Consider the following 25,064-nt stretch of genomic DNA (forward strand, 5'->3'; position numbering starts at 1 on the left):
TGGCGTGGATCGTCCAAATCAGCTTTTCTTCCATGATTGTCCTCTTTTCGAACTTCTCACATATTTCTTGTCTTTGTTGGATTTCATGCTCATTAACCTCTCCGTTTAATCGCTCTATTGCCTTCCACCACAAAGTACGATAACAGTCATTCTCTCGTTCAATATCCCGTCGTCCTTGAATTGCTATGCCGGTTGACCTGTGGACTACTGTCGTTTGAATTCATATATACGATCTATCGTTCGGTGTGTGGGAGCGGGAGCTAGCATCTGCGAGGGTACGGGCTTCTTCGAACCCACGAACAGAAAATGAAAAGATACCTCTCCGGCGCTTGCATTCTATTCGTATTGGGCGGAATATCAGGAGTATGTTCTGCAATGTAGCCTCACGACGGGAATGCAACTAATGGGGTTTACCATAAGGCAACAACAAACGCAAGAATTCCGGACCCGAGATATGACCAGAAATTCTCCCAACAGGTAGCATTATCATTATTAACTCAAATGGGCCATTTGCTTTCCTTCTAACTCTGTTCTAGGTAAACAATCTTGAATCAAAGCGCTTAATAAAAGCTCGGTCATCAAATGTATTTGCGAACCCCTTCAATGAATCGTTCTGAAGCTGATAATCGTAGGGTCACATAGCAGTTGAAGCTCTTCCAATTCATAACGGCGTATCCTTCCACGAGGGTGACATTGTCATTAATGTTATAGGTCCGGGAGATGGCTCCAACATTCATGTACAAGAACAAGGACACACACTGCTATTTCCCCAAGTACAGTCACCTGCAGGCTCTCAGCCACTCATACCATTCCAATCCGAGCCTCCCACCCCAGCTATAGTACAGCCTGCCGGACACACTCCATCACCAATACCAGTCCCGCCAGCAGGAGAGCCTTTGGGAAATCCCTCAACACCACAGTCGCCTCCCCCGCCAGCTCAAGCTGCGCCATTTGCGATTCCGACTCCACAAGTGCAGCAGGCTAGTATTCCTGCAGACGCCTGCGATTGCCAGTGCCTTTGCCCCTTTCACTTTTTCGGCATCACGGCAGTGAATTTAGCGTCAACCGTCGATATAGGAGGCGCACCATTGCCAACAACACTCGCCACTGTCGTTTCCCCATCTGTATCAGAGCTTCAAATTTCCACCACCGCAGCTGAAGTTCCCTCCTCCCCACCGGCCAAAGGTACAGCAACTGCCTCTTCAACGTCTCCCACCATTCTAGACATTCACTCTTCCAGCACATCAGCAATTCCCGTACCCCCTGTGGCTCTGCCGGAACCATCGAAAGACAGTGCAATAACCGCTGTTGGTACACCTCCCTCCCTAAGTGAAAGCACGGCCACCAGTGCAGTTGAGTTGGCAACAACAAACGAACCAGCGCGTACGGCGTCGACAGAGACACCAGTGCCAAATGCAGGTGCTACCCAACAAACAGACACAGAGGCGGATATCCCACAGCCAACAGGAACAAAAGTGACGGCCACAGCGGATGTTGTCGTAACATCGGAAGATCCAGCAACCATAACAGACGCAGACTTCACAAAGAAAGTAACAGAGAATACGGGCGTCAGTGCTACTACAACTAATACTATACCAGAAACAAGTACGGCTTCCACTCAAACAGGGACAACACCGGCGGCAGCGGAAACAGCGCAACCAGAGAATGATCCCGCAGCAGCAGACAGTTTTGATATCGGCACCATCAAGCTCCATAGCGTGCTAACATTAAGACTTGGGGGTTAGGATGGAGGGTGTTTTGGGAGGGGCTGTTGATGTTATATAGAGGAAACCCATTGTATGCACTATGCCATATCATCAGGATGACCAAGCTGGGCTTGTACTTTTCTTCTCTTCTACTTCCTTACTATCACATGTATATTTCACTTTAAAACGGTTGTCGTGCCCTGCTGCTTTTGTATACACTACTTGGAAGGTGGGTGGAATGTCTGATGTGGTTTTGTGCCATGTTACTTCCTGTTATTTTGCTCTTATGCTGCATCCCTTCCGTTTGCTGCCTTATTCCACGTCGACCTTTGCTTCGGAGCGCCGTCAATTTAGTAAGTTGCTATATGTAAGACTATTATATCCCCTTTCAGGAAATGCTTTTTGATACCCTTTTCAAGTCTATGCAGTAGTTTACCATACCGTATCATACAAAAACGACGCCAGACTCCACTAGGGAGTAAGAAAGCAAAGAAGAGAAAACAAAACACGAGCAAGCCATCATGGTTTATCTCCCTCATGCATCGGAATTACTGTCGAGTTATCATCGGCACTCAACCCCTGAAGTTTTGCCCGCTTGGCCCTCCGTTTCAATTCCCGTTTTGACAACGGCGCCTGCGGCTCGGTATTCGATTCAGTCTCAGCATCGGCTTTCCTCTTCACCCCAATTCCATTCCCATTCCCCCGACTCTGATTCCTGTTGCTGCTTTTATCTTTCGTATCCTTCCCCTCCTTCACCAGCTTCTCCCCTCCATACACAACATCCACAATCCCCCTCCAGCTCCTTCGCTTCATCCCCGCCAATGCCACAACCTTCCTCGCTTCATCGCACAGCGCCTCCTTTCCCCTCTCCTGCGTTAGCCCCCATACACAGGCCAAATTAACCACATCAAAAGGTGCGCGGATCCCCAGCGCCCTCTTCGCCTCGCTCGAGATAATAAGCCCGCGCCCGCGCGTCGCGCGTATTAGCGATGCGGCATTACCAATCAGATTCCTGCGTGCCTCCGCGCCGCTACCCGTTACGCCGGGGCCATAGCAGATCTCCAGCCGAATGCCACGAGCGATGGCAGCGGCGAGGGTTTTGAATTTGAAATGGAAGGGGAGGCGGGCAGAGAGGTCGAGGGAGATAATGTCGCAGTCAAGACTGTTGCAGGCGAGGGTGAGGCATTTTTCGTTCAGGGGTCGAAGGGCGATGAGGGAGAAATGTTGTGAGAGAGGGGTGAGGCGCTGGTTTTGGGCCGGGTCGGAGACGGTGACTGTTATTCGGGAGAGGAGGGTGAGGGATTTAGGGGCATTCGCGGGAAGAGGGGCGGGGGAGAGGTCTGCGGGGAGTTTGCCAGAGATAGATTGGGAGAGGGCTACTGTTGTGTAGCCGACTGTATCGAGAAGGTGACGGGAGTTAGCATTGCGGGTGCTGTATATTGATAATACGCGGAATGGGAGGTTAACCTACGTTCAGCAAGAAACAGGAGAGTGTTAGAGATTTCAGGGTCGTTGGGCGTGTAGGAGATATTCAGATCATAGAACATGATATGCGCATTGCCATCCAGCCCGCCCTACTCCCTGTTATCGCGATCTAGTCATCGGATGATGTTTTTGAGAAATGGAAATGGAATTTTCAATGATGCCAATCACGTGATAAGATAGAAGGAACAGCGGACAAGAAAGGATAAACTTGCCAAAATACATATCTATGATCACTGGACGATGCCGCTTTCACTGACAGGACCAAACTGGATCCATGGACCATTCTGAAAGCCTGAGTTTCCGCATGGCTGGACTTTTGTCAGGATGCGTTGAGTTTAGATTCAGGTTTGTATTACAGTACTGCATTACACTACGAGTACAAGTAGCATTATTCCTAGTTGTGCTATAAATCAAGATATTGCTTAAAAAGAGAGTAATGACCCTGCTATTGTGCCGCAGTCGACCTAAACGATTACTTCCCGTAAAGAGATGTAAATCTAAGATGATGCATAGAGAGAGCTCCAGCTACAGCAAAAAAATACCCAACCGGAGTCACCTGGTCCGTGCGTTTCGCGGGGTTTCTTGGCTGTCATGTGACCCTTCATGGGCCATGAAGCGGCCTTTGTTTATCAAAATGATCCTATCTTGCTGCTTCCTGTGCATTTATTGATTAATATTGTCGCTTGCCTCTCTTTTAGCTGCAGCGCCGGGCGACGCCTGTGCCCTCCTTCCCGTACAGCCTACTGCTTTCGCTCTCCCGCTGTGTGCTTTTTTTGTATCCTCTTGCTCTCATTTTCGCAATTTTCGCAAAACATTTGTCTGTGGGTCATATTTCACCGGAGAGAGCCGATAAACCGGCATCATGGCGCGAGTCTATGCGGATGTGAATCAGCAAATGCCCAAATCATATTGGGATTATGACAGCGTGAACATATCCTGGGGTGTGCTAGAAAACTATGAGGTTGTAAGGAAAATCGGTATGTCCATCCCAAAGAAGAGGAATCGCTGACGAACACAAGGCCTTCTCATGACCCGGTCTGTAGTCGATGGACTGCGGTGTAAGGGAAATGCTTCCGAACCAGCAAGATATTGCGGCGCAAAAACTAACTTTAGTTATTTGTTTATCCATTAGGTCGCGGGAAATACTCTGAAGTTTTCGAAGGGATAAACGTGGTTAATTACCAGAAATGCGTTATCAAAGTCTTGAAGCCGGTGAAGAAAAAGAAGATCAAGAGAGAGATCAAGATCCTACAAAATCTGTCCGGTGGGCCCAATGTTATACCTCTATTAGATGTCGTCCGTGACAGCCAGAGCAAAACCCCCAGCTTAGTTTTCGAATACGTTAACAACACCGACTTTCGAACGCTCTACCCCCGATTTGTCGACTATGATGTGAGGTATTATATCTTTGAATTACTGAAGGCTTTGGACTTTTGCCATAGTAAGGGCATAATGCATCGAGATGTTAAGCCCCATAACGTCATGATAGATCACGAACGTCGAAAAGTATGGCTTGGTTTCGCTCCCGCTCGCCTCTCAGTGATGTCTGAATCTTTAATGCTAACTGCTATTTCATTCTAATACAGCTCCGACTTATAGACTGGGGATTGGCTGAGTTCTACCATCAGGGAATGGAGTACAATGTCCGTGTCGCATCGCGGTATTTCAAGGGACCAGAACTCCTTGTGGATTTCCAGGAATACGACTATTCACTCGACATGTGGTCGTTGGGGGCTATGTTTGCCTCAATGATATTTCGGAAGGAACCCTTTTTCCACGGTAATAGCAACTCAGATCAGTTGGTCAAAATTGCAAAAGTCCTGGGTACAGATGAGCTATTTGAATACCTCGACAAGTACGACATTGAGCTTGATCCTCAGTACGATGAAATCCTTTCGCGTTTTCCCAAAAAGAGCTGGCATTCATTTGTCAATGCCGAAAATCAGAGATTCGTCAGTTCTGAAGCTATAGATTTCCTGGACAAATTGCTCAGATATGACCATGCTGTATGTTTTGTCGTTATATGTTCAATTCTTTCTTATTCTATTTATCCCTCAATTCGGAAGATCAGCTAATCTATCTTCAGGACCGTCTCACTGCTCAAGAGGCAATGGCACACCCATACTTCGCCCCTGTCCGAGCCGCAGCGGCCCAAGCACTCTAGACCAACAGCTGAACATCTAGTCATCCTTGATCTCTCCCATCTCTAAATGGCTGCCCCTGTATTCGCCATTCACTCACCATTTCTCGTTACTTTTTTTTGGCCCTTTACCCAAGCCTCTATTTTTCACTTTACGCACCCCTCTCATCCTTTTCTCGCGCGAACAAGTCCTAGGCTACAAAAAGAAATACTAGCATTAGGTTTATAGCAGATGTTGCGACGTCACTTACGAGGCCCTCCTTCATGACCATTCAAGAAGTACATGATGAAGAACTACTTTATGAGACACTGCCTTTTCTACATTTATTATGTCCTGTTCCTTTTTTCCCATTTCCCATTTCCTTTTTAATTAAAATCGGGTCTCCTACACACGTTTCTGAATTGATTTCCCCTCCCCTTCTTTTGGTTCTCCCTTGCTTTAGCTGTTTTAGTGTATCATGCGTAGAGAAGTAATACAATTTGTTTACCCTTTGTAGCTTTATTTCAATAACCAATAGACACCGTGGTGGCATTCGTACACGTGACTCATCCAAATTGTGACTCAAACTCCTTAAAAACCGTGCGGGAATGCGAAATTTAAAAGATATCACCAGCAGACTTCTGTAAGTAGCCATGGCTTCAATCACTTAGTAGTAGCCTCTCTGGCCCCTCTGAGCGATCGCTAATTAACTCACTTACTAATGCAGTGCATACCCCTCCCACGAGAAAAGCGTACTTTGCAACCCGATTTTTACCCCTCCCAAGAGCTCCAACATACTTCGACGACTAGTTACTCCGCGCTTTGCGCGATGGGCAATTGCTCCAACAACAAGACCAAGACTTGAACCAGGATCAAGATTATTTAGTATGACGTCGAATCTAGCAGAGCAAACTCCTGGTAAGTGCGCCAGATGTGATAAATATAATACATCTCGTTTTGTGCCCTGGAAACTGACAGTCTGGGTATCCTATTTCTCTCTATAGCTCCGCAGCAATCAGCTGCCCCTGTTGCTCCAACCAACGAAAATGGAACCGCGAAAAATGTTGCGATTGGCACTCAGGAGGTTCAAAAGGGGAAATCGGAGAGAGAACGTATGCAATTCTGTTTGTTAAATTTGCGGAGGTTCACACCCCGTTGGCGGGGCTTATGACTCATGGGAAGTATTAGGGGTCCGGCTAACAGATACTTTGATATACAGTTGAGAAGGAACGGAAAAAGGCGGAGAAGATGAAGAAATTCGCTGAAAAGAAGGCCAAATCAGGCTCTGCCGCTCCGGTCCCCGCGCCTAAAACTTCTGAAAAGAAGCCCAAGGTCGAGAAGGAGAAGAATGTCGACGCTTATGATCCTCTTACAATTGAATCTGGGAGATATGAATGGTGGGAAGCACAAGGGTTTTTCGAACCCGAGTTTGGACCAGATGGAAACGTCAAGCCAGAAGGGAAATTCGTCATTCCTATCCCGCCACCAAATGTCACGGGAGACCTGCATATGGGTCATGCTTTGACCAATGCGCTTCAGGATACGATGATACGCTGGCAGCGAATGAAAGGAAAGACTGTCCTTTGGCTTCCAGGCTACGACCATGCTGGAATATCGACGCAGAGTGTCGTGGAGAAAATTCTGTGGAAGACTGAAGGCAAGACCCGCCATGATGTGGGGAGGGAGGTAATGACTAATATGATTTGGGACTGGACGTACAAGTATCATGATAGCATTACCTCGACCTTGAAGAGGCTGGGAGGTTCGTTTGATTGGACTAGAGAGGCCTTTACCATGGATGAAAACCTGTCTGCTGCTGTTACAGAAACCTTCGTCCGCTTACACGAGGAGGGGACTATATATCGTGCAAACCGCCTTGTCAATTGGTGTGTGGCCTTGAATACCTCCCTGTCTAATCTTGAGGTGGAAAATAAAGATCTCGAGGGTCGCACATTACTCGATGTTCCAGGATACCAAAGGAAGGTGGAGTTTGGTGTCTTGACGCATTTCCTGTACCCAATTGAAGGCACAGATGAAACTATCCAGGTTGCAACCACTCGTCCAGAAACAATGCTTGGTGATACTGGGATCGCAGTCCATCCCGATGACAAACGGTATCAAAAATACCTTGGCAAATTTGCGAAGCATCCGTTCCTGGAGCGATTGCTTCCAATTTTTGCTGATGTCAATGTTGACCCTGAATTCGGTACTGGCGCTGTCAAAATAACACCCGCCCATGACTTTAACGATTTCATCCGTGGCAAAGACAATAATCTGGAATTTATTTCTATTATGAATGACGACGGTACTTTCAATGCCAATGCTGGCCCCTTTGCAGGAGAGAAGCGATTTGATGCGAGATACAAGGTCATCGAAGCTTTGAAGGAAAAGGGTCTGTACGTCACATGGGAGAATAACCCAATGAAAGTACCTGTTTGCGTCAAGTCAAACGATATCATCGAACCAATCTTGAAGCCACAGTGGTGGATGAGAATGAAGGACCTTGCCGAGCCAGCAATTAAGGCCGTCGAAAATGGAGAGATTATAATTCGCCCCGAAACCGCCGAGAAGAGCTACTTCCGCTGGATGAATAGCATTAATGACTGGTGTCTGTCTCGCCAACTTTGGTGGGGTCACCAGGCTCCCGCTTACTTTGTGCAGATTGAAGGGGAGCATGGTGATGACAGCGACGGCAATCTTTGGGTGGTCGGTCGCAGTGAGGCTGAAGCACAGAAGAAAGCCGACGCAAAATTCGCTGGAAAGAAGTTCACGCTCAAGAGGGACCCTGACGTGCTAGACACGTGGTTTTCCTCCGGACTCTGGCCATTTTCCACCCTGGGATGGCCCAAGAATACTCCCGACTTTGAGAAACTGTACCCTACCTCCGTGTTGGAGACTGGCTGGGATATTCTCTTCTTCTGGGTCGCTAGGATGATCATGCTTGGCCTTAAAATGACAGGCAAAGTTCCCTTTACCGAGGTGTACTGCCACTCGTTAATTCGAGACTCTGAGGGGAGGAAAATGTCTAAGTCACTGGGTAACGTTATAAATCCTGTAGATGTTATCGAGGGCATCGAGTTGCAAGTGCTGCATGACAAACTGAAGCACGGCAATCTGGCAGAGAAAGAGATCGCTGCGGCCACAAGATATCAAAAGAAGGCATTTCCAAAGGGTATTCCTGAATGTGGTACTGATGCTCTGCGATTTGCTCTTGTTTCCTATTCCACTGGTGGTAAGTTGCCATTTATTCCTATGCCTAGTATAAGAAATGACTCCCTAACGCGTCCTTTACATTTCAGGCGGCGATATCAATTTCGATATCCAGGTGATACATGGCTACCGCAGATTCTGCAACAAGATCTATCAAGCTACCAGATATGTTCTCGGTAAACTAGGTGAGGATTTCAAGCCCCAAGCAACCCCCGCCAAAACCGGCAAAGAATCACTCTCCGAACGCTGGATCCTTCACAAATTCAACAACGCTGCCAAACTCGCCAACGAGAGTCTGGAAAGCAGAGATTTCTCAGTTGCATCCTCAGTCCTCTACCAATACTGGTACAGCCAGCTTTGCGACGTCTTCATCGAAAATTCCAAATCTCTCCTGCAAGCCGACGTCCCCGCTGAAGTCCAACATTCCGCCAAGGAAACTCTGTACACTGCTCTGGAGGGTGCATTAACTCTGATCCACCCCATCATGCCCTTCGTCACCGAAGAGCTCTGGCAGCGTCTTCCTCGCCGCCCCAATGATGCCACGCCCTCGATCATGAAAGCAGCGTACCCGGCATACAACCCAGCGTTGGACGACGTTGCGGCCGAAACCGCCTATGAGCTCATCCTTGCTACGTCCAAGACCATCCGCAGCATTCTTGCTGCGTACGACGTCAAGAGCAAAAGCGACATCAAAATCCAAACCTATGATGCGACAAGCTACAAGACTGTTTCCGATGAAATACACATCATCAAGTCCCTTGGCGGCAAGTATATTGGAGAGATCACTGTTCTCGATCCGGAAAACCAGACTCCCCCTACTGGCTGTGTGCTCTCTGTTGTGAGTGCGCAAGCAGCTGTCTACCTTCAGGTCTCGGATGAGGTGCGTTTGGAGCAAGAGGAAAAGGCCAAATTGAGCCTTGCTAAGGCGCGGGAGGTTGTTAAGAGGCAGCTGGGCATTATGGGTTCAGCCGGGTGGAAGGAGAAAGTCAAACCAGAAGTTAGGGAGTTGGAGGAGAAGAAGTTGAGGGATGCAGAAAGTGAGGCAGCAAGACTTGAGGAGCATATCAAGGGGTTGGAGAAGTTGAAAATTTGAGACTTAATCTAACCTTTTTGAAGAGTCACTCTCTGTTCTTTTGGCGGATAGTGTTAAGAAGAGACCCTACGAGATAAAGATAAGAACTAAGACAAAACCAATATAAAATAATTTTGGTAGAGGTATAGCCGCACTCTATCTATGTCTTGACGCCAATGTTCGTTTCAGGTAAACTGAAGTGGCTGGGCGACTCGGCTGTGGTCTAAGCTAATCGCAATATTTAGTCCGCAGTTCTGCATGCAGAGGTCCTTGCATTCGTTAGCATCATGCGTCCAGGTGCAATTATCACCAGCTATGAAAACTACACTGTTTCCCTTCACATGTTAAATCCAATGGGTTAATATCTATTTAATATGAAGAAGCTGAACATTTGCCGTAGATTAATCCCACCCTCTTTTAATCAGCGTACCCTCTTTCACGCAACATTCGTCGGTTATTTGATATTGAAGGCCCTGGTGTGCGCGTCATTACGTGCATTTAGATAGCTTGGAGGTGGGGTAGCTTGTTGTATGCGAGGTAAGAGAATCATGGACAAACCCCTCACCGCCATCGCCATCTTGTCTATTCTTCTAACAAGACCGTTTTCAAACCCAAGAACAGCACCACAATTTGAAACGAAAGTTGCCCACAAAGCAGTTTCCTCCGCTAAGGTTATCCAGTTGCATCACCAAAAACTCCCTAGCTGTCTTGTTTTGGGATTCCTGGGAACGTTGGGTCCCACCTGAACATGGGATCATTGGCTAAACTTTCCAGAACTGAATTTTGAAGCCATATATTCGGCAATCGATCACATGCGCCCTTGTAAAATCAGGTTGTGATAGAAAGGTGGAAGGACGCCAAATCAGGCCGATGCTGGTGGTTTGAGCAAACACTAGTACCAGTATGATGACCAGTACTATCAGAACGAATTCCTGATTACCGGCATCTCCACCTAGCTGACAGGAGGATATACCAATACTCGGAAGAAATAAGAGGGTACTCGGGCCTTTTGAAATGGTTGATTGAAGAATTTGAAGGGTATCGACAACAGTAATTAGGTCTTTGAAGGTCACCTGATTCAACACCACCTCCACGCAGTAGCGAACCAACCTATCAGGATGGTTGGGAAGGCAATCCTGTGGTGTTTTTGGGCGCTTGGGCTGGTTCGGCAAACCTGGGAAGTGGCCTAAATCCCGGGAATAGTTAGGAGGCCGTGGCATAGTGTCTAGCTAGGCCGGGACCGGCTGAAGATCCGTCAATTCCGGCCTACTCGATGCTGTGAGAGGACCACCTATCCGGCTGTTTCGCAACATGCCAAAGATGAAACTATCCATCCACACCATTCGAGCCAGGGATGCCTTTCGTGCGATTCAGAAGCTCAGAACAAAAAAAAAAAAATTTGCTTTATTACCGAACTAAGGAATCCGGTTTCCCAACACATGTATGTTAGGGCACAAAAGTATTGTTCAACCAGGAAATGTATGAGGAGTATATTACACCCTCCTCATTCTTCCCCGAGTCTGCCTTAGCTATGTTTAAAAGATTGTTATTGTTTCTGTTGCTTCCCCGGGTTACTTAGTCTTGCAATCAGTGTTGCAATAATGGTTTTTGTATAACCTCTAACAGCCATTACACTGCAGGTCACTCCATTTGAGACAGTTGATCTATCAAAATTCCAAACTTGTCATACGGGTTTACTTTTCAAAGAACTCTGTTTAAACTATGTTCTATTTTCTTTTTGTTTAACTACTTATGCTGAATTTTGCTATCATATCGCATGTTAAGAGAGAAAGAAGAGGGCAAGTGAACCAAGCTGGCCTTTTTACCTTGTCTTTTCTTCGAATGTCAGCATCGTCATAAACTATTTTCTACCTCTACGATATTCTCTACGGGATGACTCTATTCTCATTTACCCTCCGGCCCTTCTCTTTAGAATGAGATGACGAGGGACTGTTGTTGATAAAAGAAAAGTATGCTCTTTTATTACATCTCCTTTCGCTCGTCGCCACCCCCTTTGTTCTTACAACAAACACGCTTCACTCTATAAAACACCCTCAAAATACGCTTTACCTCCGCTACGACTATTGAGTTCAGTTTCTCATTAACTTACCAAGCCAATCTCTTACAGTATTTACATTTCACTTGTGGTTACCGTCTCATCATTTTGGGGATCTTCCCGCGAAGTGCTTTCGATATCCTTATCCTGAACCTAAATTATCAACATTTGGACATCAGAACCGGCTTGGTGCATTTTGAAGGTAACTGCGATACCACTTCTTTATCATACCCACCTTACTAATACTTACTAGCAAGACCCCATTATACCCTCTCTGCTTAACGATGTGCCGTTGGTCTACGGCCTTGTATACCTGCGGTCACCGCTCTCCACCGGTGCGAGTGGAAGAAGAATCGTGCGAGGACAGCTTAAGCTGTCTCTATGACGGCTCAGATGCGGTCTTTAAAGTTTCCTACCAGTGTCGGCTGTGCGATCCATGGGAGGGCCCGCCATCACCACAACGCCAACCGGCAGCAGCAGTGGAAGTAGCCGTGACAGCGACACCAAGACCAACAACTGCAACAAAATCAAAGCAAAAGTCGATAGCAATACTCTCGCCACCTAGACGGAGAAGAGGACTTGGAAAAGCAATCAAAAGGGGTTTTAGAAAAACGCGCATGTGTATATGCCAAACCAAGTAACCGGGGATGGGAATGTGGGACATAGAAGAACAAGCTCAGGGATGAGCACGAGAGTGTCTGCTGACGGTCATTCCAAAGAAGGTTCAATAATCACACCCACATCCCCAGAAATTCCCACTTTCTTTTGAAGCCGGGGCGGACTTCAAGGCCAACGTCAAATCATCGCAAACAATAATAGGAAGGTTCGAGAACAAGAATTTCTCGGCGGCTTGGTTCTCGTGAAAACGATAGTTGCTACACTGTTGCCCTTGACGAGGTGGTAGAGAAACATCGAGTGCCACTTTGAGCGGAAGATACGGACGGCGATTTACTTCCTTGTGCTTACTCGCTGCCCGTTTCAAATGTGTGGGAGGCCCTCACACTTTGGAAGGACGACAGACGAAACAGCTATTCATTTTTTTTTTTTTGGTGTTTTATATGGGAGGCGCTGTTTAGAACTTGCTTTTGGTTGATATTTTTTTTTTTTTTTTTTTTTTTTTTTTTCCTTAGCTTTCTCTTTTGTCTAAATCCATTTTCATCCTGCGTTGTCCATTGAATCCATCAAAAGTTCTCTCTTATCATTTCACCATTAGAGGGTTGCCGGTGGTGCATTGTGTGGTTTCCAGTTTAATTGCATCATTTCCGTCTTTCCATTCTATGAGCGTTGTTCAATGGGTTGACCCCGATTGTATAATATTTTCAAGCAATTTCTCATGCATGTCACTCTCCCTAGAGTAAACGACTAAATAACCTGTCTGCATTGGATACTGTATTCAGTTTGAAGATGCTGTCCTGTCCCGTGATAGAAATTCAACATATATGAGATTGAAGTCATCTCGGTGCAGAATGGAGAAATGAAATAAATGCCCATGAAGATACCGTTCATACAAGGCGTAACGAGAAAAAAAAAAGAAAAAGAAAAAGAAAAAGAAAATACCTACATTATTATAAAGGGTAAGCATTCGAAGATCATTCAGGTCATCTTTCGTAAAGGAGTCATAAATAAAAACTGGAAAAAGATTGAGAAGTTGACATTTTGCCACACAAAGCTTGACAAAAATCACCAAAAATATTCACAAGAAGAGAGGGAGAGAAAGGAGAAAATGAGCAATATGAGAAATATGAGAAATAAATCATTAGCAAAAAGAAACAGAGACAAAGGAACGGCCATTTCATTTCCGGCTACGAATGAAACCGGCGATAATGAAAAGGGATAGAGAAGTTAAATAAGACACGTGAAAACAAAGCAAATAGAGAGCCAAATGTACAGTTCCACAAAGGGAGCAAAAGCCCTTCTACTTCCTTGCCCTACCCTCTTCGAACATGGACTTTTTTCCATCGTTCGCCCCTGCAGCCAAATTTCTCCAGTACTCCAATCCAGCATTGAACGCAACTCTCGGCCGTTGATAGCCGACTTCCACAACCGGTCCTGTCGGCCGGGAAATCTGTGCTGGTGGAAGTGGAAGGGGATTCAGAGACGAGGCCTGTGCAAACCGGCCCCGGCTCGGAATCTCACCCAGCTTTGTGCTACCAGATGACACAGATATCGAGGAAGCGGCTCCCGGACCTCCTCCAGCTCCAGTTCTCCCACGTGGCGGTTGGAGATTTTGTGATAGGGGCACAAGCGGGGAAAGGGGCGGCAAGTCCTTTCGAAGAACTCTTGTAATTGAAGGCGCTGCTACTGGCGTTCTACCATTATTTAGTGCCGCTGTGCGAATGGACGAAAGTTGCTGCCCTCGGTGTTCCCGCCCGCTGGGTTGGAAGTTTGCTTCGTTGTTTGGCGATCTCCCGTATTGCTGCTGGAGATGGGCAAAAGCTGGGTGACCCTGGTTATGCTCCATGTCGCATTGCTTTAGCATATTTGGCAACTTCTTCGGGGCTTGCTGTGCTGGATGCTGGCTTGTCACTGCCGTTGTTGCCAGCGATATGGAGGACCCTTTTCTCGACCGAATCCACATTCCCGTGAACTCTCGGCCGCTGGTTGCCATATTCGACGCTGGTTTCGGTGATGGCCCTGCCGTGTTCTTTTTGCGCTGTCCCGTTGTTGTCGTGAGCCACGCCGTGGCGCTTGGAGCTTGATTTCTGTCTTCGGCTTTACTATTCTTCCCTGATTCCGCCTTTGGCCTCTGTCGTGACAGCGATCTGCTGCGTTGTCTCCCTTTCTGCCCTGCGGGTATTATTGCTGATTTAGGCGCTGGGGTGGACGCGTTTATCAGGCGCTGTCGGAGTTCATCAAGAGCGGTTATTGCATCTGCCGCCGCAGAATCGGAGAGTATGAGTAGAGACCGTCGATCAACAGTTCCAGCACAGTTGTATCCCTGCCCATCGCTGGACAAACAGGATGCTATTAGTTTCATCAAGCCGGCATTCAATATTAATAATGTATGGGCAAGGGATCCTTGAGCAAGTTCTAGTCAAGAGTATGATTGTTAGCAATATGATGTTAACCCGAGTTTCTTTTGTTTTTAATATCTCGAGCCTTCCAATAGTAGCAGAAAACAAAACAAATGGAGTTGCATACCGTCGCCCTTTTTGAAGCGTTCCCCTAAGCGCTGGACGCTGGTATCATATTCCTTCTTGATTTCAGCGGGACCCCGTTCCAATGATGCCTGGATTCGCAAATCATCCATATCTTCGCTGCGAACCGGAACTGCCGCATCATTTGTATTTCTTCGCTTTTTCTTTCGCGAGCCGTGGGTTTTTAGATCCCGCTTGGATTTATCGGTTCCAGATCTTTTAAGATCCTTCTTTTTGTGTATGCGATTGAAGAAATCCCGCCCATTCCCAAAGGCCTCCAGGATCGAGGTAACAACTGTGGTCACGTCCATATTTGTCATGTTGTATCCCTTTTCCTTGGGTATTCCTAAATTTCTATCCCCCCGAACTTTGGGAAGTAGATCGTTATATAGCTCCTATCACGGCTAGACCTTTCTATGTCGTGAGGGGGGAGAAAACCCACGGAAGAATGGAAAATTAAATATTAGAAACTTCGCGATTCAGAAATCTGTCGTGATTCCAAACCCGGTTTCCTGGGAGGTAAGTAGAGAAGAGAAAGCGGAGAAAGGCTGAGCAACTGGTCCTTCAAACAAGGCTACAAATCCACGCCTCTCGGAAGTTTGAACTGTCAATGTTTCTCCTCGCTCTCTTCATCTGGAGAGAGCCAACGGCCATGGAGCCGAACGAGTCGTTGAACAGCCCTTACTCCCCATCCTGCCCACTCATGGGCTATGGGCCTCCTTGTGGGGATTGAGTCTGGCGCTTCGGCAGTCGCTAACAATCCCTGCAGTGCATGAGTGGGTATGAGGATGCTTCAAGCCAGGAATCTCTACCCATGATCCAAAGCCACGTCCCGGGAGCTGTCAACCAGTCAGCATGGAGAAGGACCAGTGCCGAACAGAATCTATCCAGGGCTGCCCAAACCTTTTTCCAGGGGAGCCTTGCAGACCTCTTGGCGAGTTAGGACAAGTTAAGCCGGAATCCGTTCCAAGTGGTCGATTATCGTTTTCCATTCTCTCTTGCGCGTTGCAAGATTAAAGAATAGTTCGGTGTTGCTCAATCGCTGGATTGTGAAATACTAGTATTATAAGATCGAGAAGAGCGTTAGCCTAACTACTTCTTCCAACGGTGCCCGGGAACTGCGTCCATCTCGAATCAGATCCATCCTTTTGAAACCCGCTACGGCCGGGCGCCCATCTGCATGCACTCGGTCCGGTGAGGAAATGCGAGGAACGACGTCAGTCAGGTGTGCTTCACGCATATAATTGCATGAAACAACAACTTCCAACCCATCACAGTAATTCTTCTTGTATGTATGTATGTATGTACCTACATCTGTCGTGTCGTTTTTCCATGTGTGAAAGCCCTTCAAAACGAACAACTGCCGGCAAAAGGTAAGGTCGAAATTGCCCCTACATGAGATCCTTTTGTCGAGGACAAGATTTCACTCCAGGGTTGTTTGGTTTTTCACTCCAGCGGTCCTGAAGTGCTGCACTCACTCAACCCAGAGGATGATGGCCAGCAACTAGTTGGTTACGAGGCATGCAATCAGGATCCAGCGATGCGTTCCCCGACACCTCACAACTATGCAACTATGGACGAGGTGAGGCTTGTATATCCCGCGTATTATGGCTAGGTTTGAAGCAAGAAACTCAATATTTACAGCAGTGTCTCGAAATACGACAGCTACTCAAGGACTTGCTGGGTTAACTATGACATCTGCCCACCGCTACAACTACGACAAAAGGCCAGCAGTTTAAATGAAAGTGTGATTAATGGCAGTGGATATCAAATTGACAACGCATTTAGCATGAAAACAGAATAAAATAAAATATGCAAAGGACGTAGAAACAAAGTATCCTTACCAAATATATCCGCTCCCAATTTTTTGGTCTCCCAGTGATGAAACATGGAACGAGAAGCATATACTTAAAATAAATACAAAAGAATACACAGGGGAAGAAGAAGGAGGAAATAATAAAAACACCACAGGCTACCTACCCACTCCGCAGCCAAAGTAAAGCAAGAGCAAAATACGAAATTAATGACGAACATCAACCTCAACTATTTTCTCCACTCCCCGCTTCCGTACCTTGAACAATAACCCTTAATTCCCCATCCATCCAATCCACTGTACTAACCTTAGCCAGCGCAACCGCCCACTCCGCGTCCGTCTGCACATCCACCAGCCCTTCCTCTAACCACACTTTGACGGGCAGCGTCGGCTCCTCAGCAAGGGCGGCAGCAGCCTGCTGTGCGCTCTGGGACTGATGCTGGCCATTATGCTGTTGCTGGAACTGGATGTGGTGCTGGCGGACCTTTTGTAGCAGGCTGGCCAGATCTGGGCACTGGTCGGCGGAGATGTCGAGGCGGGGGATGAGGCGTTTTGTTCCTTTGGTGCTGGGCTTTGTGGTGTTGATGTGGATGGCTATTTGGTGGGCGGGGATTTGTGGGGTGGTTGTGCTTGTGCTTGCTGAGGTTGCGGGTGATGTTGATGGTGGAGATGGTGGTGGTTGTTGCTGCTGCTGTTGCTGTTGCTGTTGTTGCTGTTGGCTGATGAGGATATCACGGATAATATGCGACACGTCGCGGGTTATCCCCGTTGCACTGTGGGGAGAATATATTAGCATGGGTTTTACTACCACAATAGTAGAAGATGCAAGAGGTAAAAGGGGTACCCTTACAAATAATTTCTCGCCGCCAAGTCCTCAGTATGCACCGGCCCTCCCGCTCCCATCCCCACCCTCCATCCAGCCTGCGACACGCTATCCGACGAAACAATCCGATTAATCGTACACTCCTCACAATGTGTACTGCAGTCCGAAGCATTACCCGAGTGGCAAATCTGGTAGTGAGAGTCAACCGCTGCAACAAGACCCCACCAGTCCGCCTGCTGCAACCCAGATATGGAACCGAGGTTATCCAGTCGATAATCTATGTTGTAATTATCGTAGGACCGGGCGATGGACTCCCAATCCGTCGGATACCCTTCATTTAATAGATCCATCAACCCGAGCTCCATCCCTGAAACGCCATGGTGTTGCTGCTGCTGGTGGTGATGGTTGAGTTGATGTGTTTGATGCGACGGAAACCCATGCTCTGGTGAGAGAGTCGACACACGATCGCCATCACCGACCTGGTCCCTCTTCTTCTCCGCCCCAATCCCAACCGCACCCGTACCCGTACCCGTACCCGCACCCGCACCCGCACCCCCTCTCCTCGTCTCAATCGCATACTGTCTCTGCCGCTCATTCGTGACCATCCTTCTAAGCAACGGCATGACGAGCGAAATGATCCGCTGCTCATCCCTCGGCCACACCAAAGGGGGCCGCGAGTCTGCGCCAACACCCAACCCCATCCCAATCCCCATCATCCCGGCTGCACCACTAGCACCAACATCAGGAGTGCTCCCCGCCCCCTCCCCAAAAAACCTCTCCCCATTCCCCTCCCTATCCAGAAAATCCCTCACACAATTCCACAACCGCAACTTCACCATTTCTGTATCCCCCTTCCCCCTCTGGCCCACACAATCGCGTCTCTCCGGATGCGCCTCGTCAAGCATATACGCCTTCGCCGCAGCCTGTAAGTACAGGAAGTTCTCCGGCGACAAGCCCAGCGACGAGAACATCTTCGACATCGGCGGGCGCGTGTATTTCTTGCTGGTGGCCGAGGGTTGGCGGAAGAGCGCGGCGGCGGAGTGGACCCCTGCCGCGCGTGCGTCCGATAACGCTTGCTGTGGTGGTAGCTCGCGGATACTCAGGGCGTGTGCGCTTCCGTTCTGGTTTCCGCCCGCGGCTAGAACCTCGTCCACGTTGCCAGTGTCATCGTCATACTGGCCTTCCGGCGGGACGTCATCCGTCATCGCCGGGTCAACGTTGGCGATAGTCGATGCCCGCTTCCTCTTCCTCGGCAGGTTCGTCGGACCCCTTGCTACATTCACATGGCGTAGCTGTCTCCGCGCCGCCGCCGCCGCCGCCGTAGTAGCAGTGGCTGTCGGCACACCACTACTCCCATCTACCGACCCCGACCCCGCGCCCGAAGGCATCCCACCATATTGCCCCTGCCCACCCCCCGTCGTCGGATCACCCACAAACCCATCACCCAAATGCAGGCCGTCCCCACCACCACCCGCCTCACCCGCGGCGCCAGACACAGGATTGGGCGAAGGATATCCCTCGAGGTGGCCGTGCAGCGCACGCCCATGGCCCATCACGCTGGCATCTCCGTCGTCGTTCTGCGCCCAGTCGACATCCTGTCCCGCTGCGGCCGTGGCGGCTTCCACAAGGCCTGCTAGGTGGTTATCTGCAGCGTAGCTGGCGGCAGCAGCGCTAGCGGCGATAGCCAGGTTATGCTGCTGCTGTTGCTGCTGTTGCTGCTGTGCACTGTTTGAGAGGTGGTGGCGGTGGTTGTGGTGGTGGTGGTGCGGGGAGTTGTGTGTTGGGAAGTCCGGGCTTGAGGGCTTGGGGGAGGTCAAGGTCATATCTTCTGGATTGCTGGACATGAACTAAGCTTTTGTCGTTCTTGTAAGCGCGATTGAAGTAGAAGCGTCGGGCGCGGCAAGGTACTAGTAGTAACTAGCGAATAGGTGTGCGGTAGATATAGATAAGAGTGCGATGAAGCAGCTTTATTTTATGCGAAAACCCAGATGTTAGCTAGGGACGCGGGCTGTGCGAGGAACTGGGAGAAAGGGCAAAATCGATAATAGCGATTGATAAAAAAAAAAGGGCTCTCTACCTGATACCCAACACTGCAGCGCAACCTCCCAATTGGCGACGTTCTTAAGCAAAATCCGTTCCGCAAGCCTCACGAACGAGCTCTCAAGGGTCCTCAAGGCGCATCGCAGGTCGCGAGAAGGGCCAGAAGTATATTAAATATATATAACGCGCCGTTCCTACCTCTCTGTCTATCCCCCTCCTCCACGAAGCCGGTTGATTCAAAATTGAGCTTCCAAATCTCAACAAAAACTCCTCACGCTCCCGACGCAATGTGCGTCCAGAAGTTCAAAAGCAAAGATTTCTAACAAGAAAGGAAGAAGGAAAAAGGAAAAAGGAGACAGTGCCTCCACTGAAGAAGTCTGATAGATTGATACTTGTATAGATGGATCTAGATATTGCTTGCTGGATGTCGGTTTGCGATGTTTGTCGTGTTTGAATTGATTGCAACGGGGGAAAGCGTCAAACAAAAGAATTTCCAGCGAAAAGAAAAAAGCTGGACAAGTTGGAGCGAGAGGGTCACGTGGGAAGGCGGTTATGTAAGATGTTGGTCATCGCGGACGCCAAGCTCGGACGCACTAGTACGGGGTAGTTGCGACAGCATACTATGTAAATAGTATGCCAGTATGCCAGTATACTAGGATGCACACATTATCCTCCTGATCATTCCCTGTGCTGCTCCCCTCACGCCTGTGTGCTTGATTCCTCTGTCCGCGAGGAAAAGGAAGCATCCAGTTCGCTGTGAAACGTGAGCACGATGTCTTCCACATCTTGCGCAATCAGCCAGCCCTCACTTAGGCTTACAATATTCCCATAGTATCTTTTCTGACCTTTCTAATTATTTTTTATTTTTTGTATTTTGTTTTGCAGTCAATGGGTGACAGGGACGTACGGCCGCATGACATGTGTGTACAGCACATGTCTATATATGTACTAGTATGTAGTATATACCCGCCCCGGGGAGAGAAGGAGGAATCATGAGGTTGAGGTGAGAACACAGGGTGCCACCAAAATGGAAAAATAAAAATAAAAATAAAAATTGCGCCGGATGAAGTAGTTGTTCACACACTCCTGAAATAAGCGGGCGGGAAATACTCGCAAGATGTTCAAAAACCGCTGCTTCCCTCCTCACACAAAAGAAGAGGATATCCTAGCGTGAGGTTCTAGATGGAAGGGAATGGTACTCGGAGACCTTAGAAGCCTGTGGGGGGGAATTGGGGTTTCGTAACCGTGAGAGTGACAGCAAATCGTCTGGAGGAGTCGAGCAAAAAGAGAAAAAGAAAAGAAAGGCAAAGAAACACAACTCAGTGTCTTCTCGCTTCCCCCGCATGGTTTGATTGCTCAAAATAAAATATTCAAAACCCATCCCCTTCCTTCCATTCCCTCCCCGCCTCCTGAGCGCGGATTCGCGGATCCCTGCCCCGCTCCTGCGCTCGCGCAAGAATCTTCGTCAACTCTTGCTTCGAGGCCTCTACCTGAGCCTCCAGAAGTGCCCCCTTCCCCAACTCGGGCTGCTCCATGTCCTCGATCTCCTTGCGCGACTTGCCCTCACTTTCCGCATCCGCCACCGCACCCGCCAGCCTGCGCCATTTCTCTAGGTCTTTCTTCAATCCTTCCTCACGTCTCAGGAGGCCGAGATACTCATCTACCCCTTCGGCGCCGCCGAAACATAACCCATACCCGTCACAGTAACACGCATGCTTCGCGGGGCAGAAGACCGTCTGGCCCGCGAACAGCACCTGCCAGAGGTATTCCCACACGCGGCCGGAGATCGAGTCGCTCAGCTCCGTGCGCAGGATCCAGTCACGGTAGAAACCATATCTGTCTCGCGGGATGGCGCGGGCGCGGGCGCGGGCGCGCGAGATGGCGAACTGGGCACAGCACGCCTGCGCAAGGACTTCGGGGACCTCGATGCCCGGGAACAGCGCCCTCCACGCTGTCGCGAGGTTGGCTTCCTCCGGCTTGCCCGTGTCTGCTTCCGTCTTGCCCGGGTGCAACCAGGCCGGACAGCCGGGGTCCCAGTTGCAGCGCAGATTCATGTAGCCCTCCCGCGTCACGCGTTCGCTGTTCAGCCTGTTGATGTGCGCGACGGCGTCCATGGCGAGTGCGTGCTCGTTGTGCCAGCCGATCCGGTGAGAATGCATGAATATCATGATGTCCGGGAGGTTTTCGTAGTGGTCAATGAGGTAGGTGAGGTAGACCATTGCTTCATGGCCCTTGTTGAGGGGCGGGTGGAGGGGGGCATGGGGGTCGTCAACGACGTAGACGAAGGCTTCTACATCAACGAGCTGGGTGGAGACCCAGTCGGCATCTTCCCTTTGCAGCCGGGGGATGATCAGGGCCCTTGAGTGGTTGGAGCCGGGTGGTTTGGAGGACCCTGGAGGCAGCGAAGGTTAACTGAGCTACTTGTGATGGGAGGAGCAAAAGGGAGAGATACAGAGATAGAGAGACATCTCTACTAGATATAGGGAGCTAAAGCTGGAAAAACTACCTAGAGAAAGGTTTGCCAGAGTTGGGGAATGTTGTCTGGATGCGTGTCTGTTCCAAGGGTTGGCTACAAAGCCATGATTGTCGGCCATCCGTCTACGCCAGAGGAGGGTGATAAGGAAAGCGAGGACGATAAAGAAGGGCGACCGGCGGGTGAGGACTTTTGAAGGTCGCGAGTACATTGCCTCATTGATTCATCCCATCCGTGTATCAAAAATATACGGATTTTGGCGTCAAACTTCAGTGTTGGTCAATGCGAATCAATTGACCGATTGGTTTCCGAAACAAAGGCTGTGGGATTCAGTCCATGAAAAATTTTGCTATCTCTTTTCTCCAATCCGTTGTGATCCCCTACCTCCCCTTTTTGAAGCTGCAGCACAGGTAGGCAGGGTTTGCTCTGAACTGGATGGTGATTTACGAAGAGGGCATTCCGCCAGATATAAAGGGGCCAGAACACCAAACGATTTGCCGCTCCAAAGTGAACGGAGGAATGCATGTGACGGCGCGCGCCAGAAAAAGCATCAATCAATCGTATTATCCAATTAAAGGGGCATCGCATACAAAGAGACAAGCAAGGCAATGCCCGCAATGTCTGCATGCAGGCGCAGGACCGAAAGCAGATCCGACGGGATCCAGCTTCCAAGCAAGGACTGCAAGGGCCGGGAGGATCTTCGTTTGCAACACGGCTGGTAACCGCATTACAGATGGACGCAGGGGGATTTCTTTTGTATGCATGAACTACATTGCACTGTACTGTAGTACAATACACGAGTACCTACATACATACATGCCTGCCTGCCTGCCTGCCCGCCTGCCTGCTTAATCGTGAGATATTGCTATGGCTGATGATAGCTTAGATAATAAATCAATCGCAAAATAGAAAAGTGATCCATAGATCTCCTTCCTGACCCAGAGATCCGCAGACCCACACATATTGCTGGAACCTCCTCGCAAGCGGGCGCGGTGGAGACGACACACGCAGCGATCCAACCCCGCCGACCACTCAGGTCGCCGCTCGAGGTTGCGATTTTCACAATGTTACGCGTACCTGGGGATGCGCCTGCCTGGTACATGTCCTTCTGTGTAGGCAACAGGTCCACGAAGGGACTTGAAGGGACTTGAAAGGACTTGGTTATCCCGCTAGACCTTGGTCCACTGCGTAGCTGGGTAAGTAAGGAAGCAGGGAGCAGCTGGGCCGTTAGATGTCGGTGGCCCCACACGCATCACCGCCACAAGTCGGGTGAGTTAGCACGCCAAGCACCAAAGAACCCACCAGAGAAAGCGCCTACAGCATACACAGAGTAGTGAGAGCCGATATCGAGACTTCCCCCAGGCGCCTCGAATCTCCGGTGGGGGAAATGGAAACACATTTTGATTTTTGCACGGCGCATCGCGAACTGCTTTGGAATCCGAGTAACAACCAACTAATAATAGCGCGCCGTCCCTGCTTGGCCGCACGCCACAAGCCTCGGTCCACGAAGCTTGGTTGAATAGCGCGCCCGGCTTCAAAGCTTATTAGCTGCCCCCAAGAGAAGGAACTTAGGAGTTATACTTTGCTGGAAGCAGCAAAGTGGGAAAAGCTTTCGGCCCCATAACACCAATCAATGTTTTTATTCTTTTTTCTTTCTTCATATGGGATAACGGCCCTGGGTAGATACGGAGAACGACGGCTGGTCGAAGTTTCAAAACGTCCCATGGTCCGAAGCCTACAGCGCACTTGGCTCGCTGGATCTGGTTCATCAGGCAAGAAAAATATCCCAACACCTTAGGTATACGTTCCTTCCCAAGGAGAAGCAGGGGTGATGGAAGAGCGGCCAGAGCGCGTTCCAACAAAAAAGCAGCGTCAGCTCAAGGCCCCGTGTAATTTTTCGAATCGTCGTCACCAAGGAGAACCTCCCAATGGCTCGGGCTGAGGAAACAATTGTGGGCATGTGTCTTTCATTTCGCCTGGCTGAGGGGGGAAAACAAGAGCACGCGGCATATCGAAACGTGGAAACAAACCACCTACTATTTCGTACGTGTACATCGGATGGTATATCCTGCGTGTCCTGTGTTATTGTATGGTTGGTTTCTTTGGTACAGGAGTGGTCCTACCTAGGCAATACTAGTATGTAACGGCGATTCCCGACGGCCTGAGGTTATTGTTTTTGGAATCAAATCTCCCTTTTGCGCTGGATGCGTGGGAGGTGGTGGTGGGGGCAAACGGGGGCTGTTCTTTCGCATGGTTGAAATGAAACCCAAGGCTAGATGACGAACGTGTTCAAGATAGCATGCTCCGTAAATTTGGGAAGGGGTTGGAGACATGTATAGTACATTGGTAATCGACTTGATAGCGGATGGATGCCCTACAAGATCCAGGTTTTGTATTGGGAGGAGAGGAGGAGAGGAGAAGGGAAAGAAAGGGAGAGCGAGAGATCACAGAAAAACGCTGGCACTTTCATATATCTAACCCAGATAGATAGAAGAAAGACGAAGGACGCACAAGCTGCTTATGGATCTATCTCAGACTGCACTCTGTGACTTTGACACAGCTTCTTGTTGTTGCATCCCTAGACCGTTGGTCACGAGTGGTATAGGTACTGGGCAAGCCGTGACCGACTCGGCGTCTGTAATGTAGAAATAGGATGGATAGCGTACTTTTTTATATATACTTGGAATACTTGGAATACTTGGGGTTTGAGTATTTATCCCCACCCTGATATGTCTTAGAAGGAATCATCTTCAAACGGAGGGAGGCAGTTGAAAATAGTATGGATGCTGTCATGCACACAGCATGGATCAACAGGCCAAACGAAGAGAGCCGAACCGCCACAAAAAAAAATGGTTAGTTTATAGTTCTGATCTAGAAATACAACTGTGAAAGCAAATGCAATGTGCGTGATTCACAAGTTTTGTCTTATTTATTTTTTTCATTTTTCTGGGAGCTTCAAAAAAAGCGGCAGGAATAATAAAAAAACAATAGGAGCGAGGACTATCGCTATGAGAAAATAGAAGAAAAAAGGAGAAAAAACCAAGGACACGGATATGAAAAAAACTAAGACTGGAAAATGTAGATCATACATATCTTTCGATTTTTAAGCGGAAAACCCAAAAGAAATGG

General features: G+C 48.8%; 9 protein-coding genes across 9 annotated transcripts; 4 read left to right on the forward strand and 5 right to left on the reverse strand.

Annotated features, from left to right (window-relative positions):
- Positions 1-306: 306 nt before the first annotated feature.
- Positions 307-1,745, forward strand: HCBG_01840 (uncharacterized protein; the record flags this gene model as incomplete). Its single annotated transcript, XM_045428889.1, has 2 exons — positions 307-363; positions 633-1,745. The coding sequence occupies 2 exons, from the start codon at positions 307-309 to the stop codon at positions 1,743-1,745; spliced, it is 1,170 nt and encodes a 389-aa protein (XP_045290675.1).
- A 336-nt stretch (positions 1,746-2,081) lies between these two features.
- On the reverse strand, positions 2,082-3,253 carry HCBG_01841 (ribonuclease P protein subunit p30; the record flags this gene model as incomplete). Its single annotated transcript, XM_045428890.1, has 2 exons — positions 2,082-3,100; positions 3,178-3,253. The coding sequence occupies 2 exons, from the start codon at positions 3,251-3,253 to the stop codon at positions 2,226-2,228; spliced, it is 951 nt and encodes a 316-aa protein (XP_045290676.1).
- Positions 3,254-3,878: 625 nt separating this feature from the next.
- On the forward strand, positions 3,879-5,735 carry HCBG_01842 (casein kinase II; the record flags this gene model as incomplete). Its single annotated transcript, XM_045428891.1, has 4 exons — positions 3,879-4,168; positions 4,324-4,697; positions 4,778-5,197; positions 5,278-5,735. The coding sequence occupies 4 exons, from the start codon at positions 4,054-4,056 to the stop codon at positions 5,353-5,355; spliced, it is 987 nt and encodes a 328-aa protein (XP_045290677.1).
- A 463-nt stretch (positions 5,736-6,198) lies between these two features.
- HCBG_01843 (valyl-tRNA synthetase) lies at positions 6,199-9,765 on the forward strand (the record flags this gene model as incomplete). The annotated part of the gene is made up of 4 exons (XM_045428892.1): positions 6,199-6,229; positions 6,316-6,423; positions 6,531-8,543; positions 8,611-9,765. 4 exons carry the CDS (start codon positions 6,199-6,201, stop codon positions 9,612-9,614), a joined length of 3,156 nt encoding a protein of 1,051 aa, XP_045290678.1.
- A 589-nt stretch (positions 9,766-10,354) lies between these two features.
- Positions 10,355-10,813, reverse strand: HCBG_01844 (uncharacterized protein; the record flags this gene model as incomplete). The annotated part of the gene is made up of 1 exon (XM_045428893.1): positions 10,355-10,813. One exon carries the CDS (start codon positions 10,811-10,813, stop codon positions 10,355-10,357), a length of 459 nt encoding a protein of 152 aa, XP_045290679.1.
- Positions 10,814-11,933: 1,120 nt separating this feature from the next.
- On the forward strand, positions 11,934-12,418 carry HCBG_01845 (uncharacterized protein; the record flags this gene model as incomplete). The annotated part of the gene is made up of 2 exons (XM_045428894.1): positions 11,934-12,286; positions 12,316-12,418. The coding sequence occupies 2 exons, from the start codon at positions 11,934-11,936 to the stop codon at positions 12,416-12,418; spliced, it is 456 nt and encodes a 151-aa protein (XP_045290680.1).
- A 1,146-nt stretch (positions 12,419-13,564) lies between these two features.
- On the reverse strand, positions 13,565-15,097 carry HCBG_01846 (uncharacterized protein; the record flags this gene model as incomplete). The annotated part of the gene is made up of 2 exons (XM_045428895.1): positions 13,565-14,679; positions 14,791-15,097. The coding sequence occupies 2 exons, from the start codon at positions 15,095-15,097 to the stop codon at positions 13,565-13,567; spliced, it is 1,422 nt and encodes a 473-aa protein (XP_045290681.1).
- Positions 15,098-16,806: 1,709 nt separating this feature from the next.
- Positions 16,807-19,266, reverse strand: HCBG_01847 (uncharacterized protein; the record flags this gene model as incomplete). Its single annotated transcript, XM_045428896.1, has 3 exons — positions 16,807-16,857; positions 16,907-17,372; positions 17,450-19,266. The coding sequence occupies 3 exons, from the start codon at positions 19,264-19,266 to the stop codon at positions 16,807-16,809; spliced, it is 2,334 nt and encodes a 777-aa protein (XP_045290682.1).
- A 1,566-nt stretch (positions 19,267-20,832) lies between these two features.
- On the reverse strand, positions 20,833-22,146 carry HCBG_01848 (uncharacterized protein; the record flags this gene model as incomplete). Its single annotated transcript, XM_045428897.1, has 2 exons — positions 20,833-21,854; positions 21,969-22,146. 2 exons carry the CDS (start codon positions 22,144-22,146, stop codon positions 20,833-20,835), a joined length of 1,200 nt encoding a protein of 399 aa, XP_045290683.1.
- Positions 22,147-25,064: the final 2,918 nt, after the last annotated feature.

Source organism: Histoplasma capsulatum (assembly GCF_000150115.1).
Source record: "Histoplasma capsulatum G186AR genomic scaffold supercont2.2, whole genome shotgun sequence".
In the NCBI taxonomy this organism is placed as follows: Eukaryota; Fungi; Ascomycota; class Eurotiomycetes; order Onygenales; family Ajellomycetaceae; genus Histoplasma; species Histoplasma capsulatum.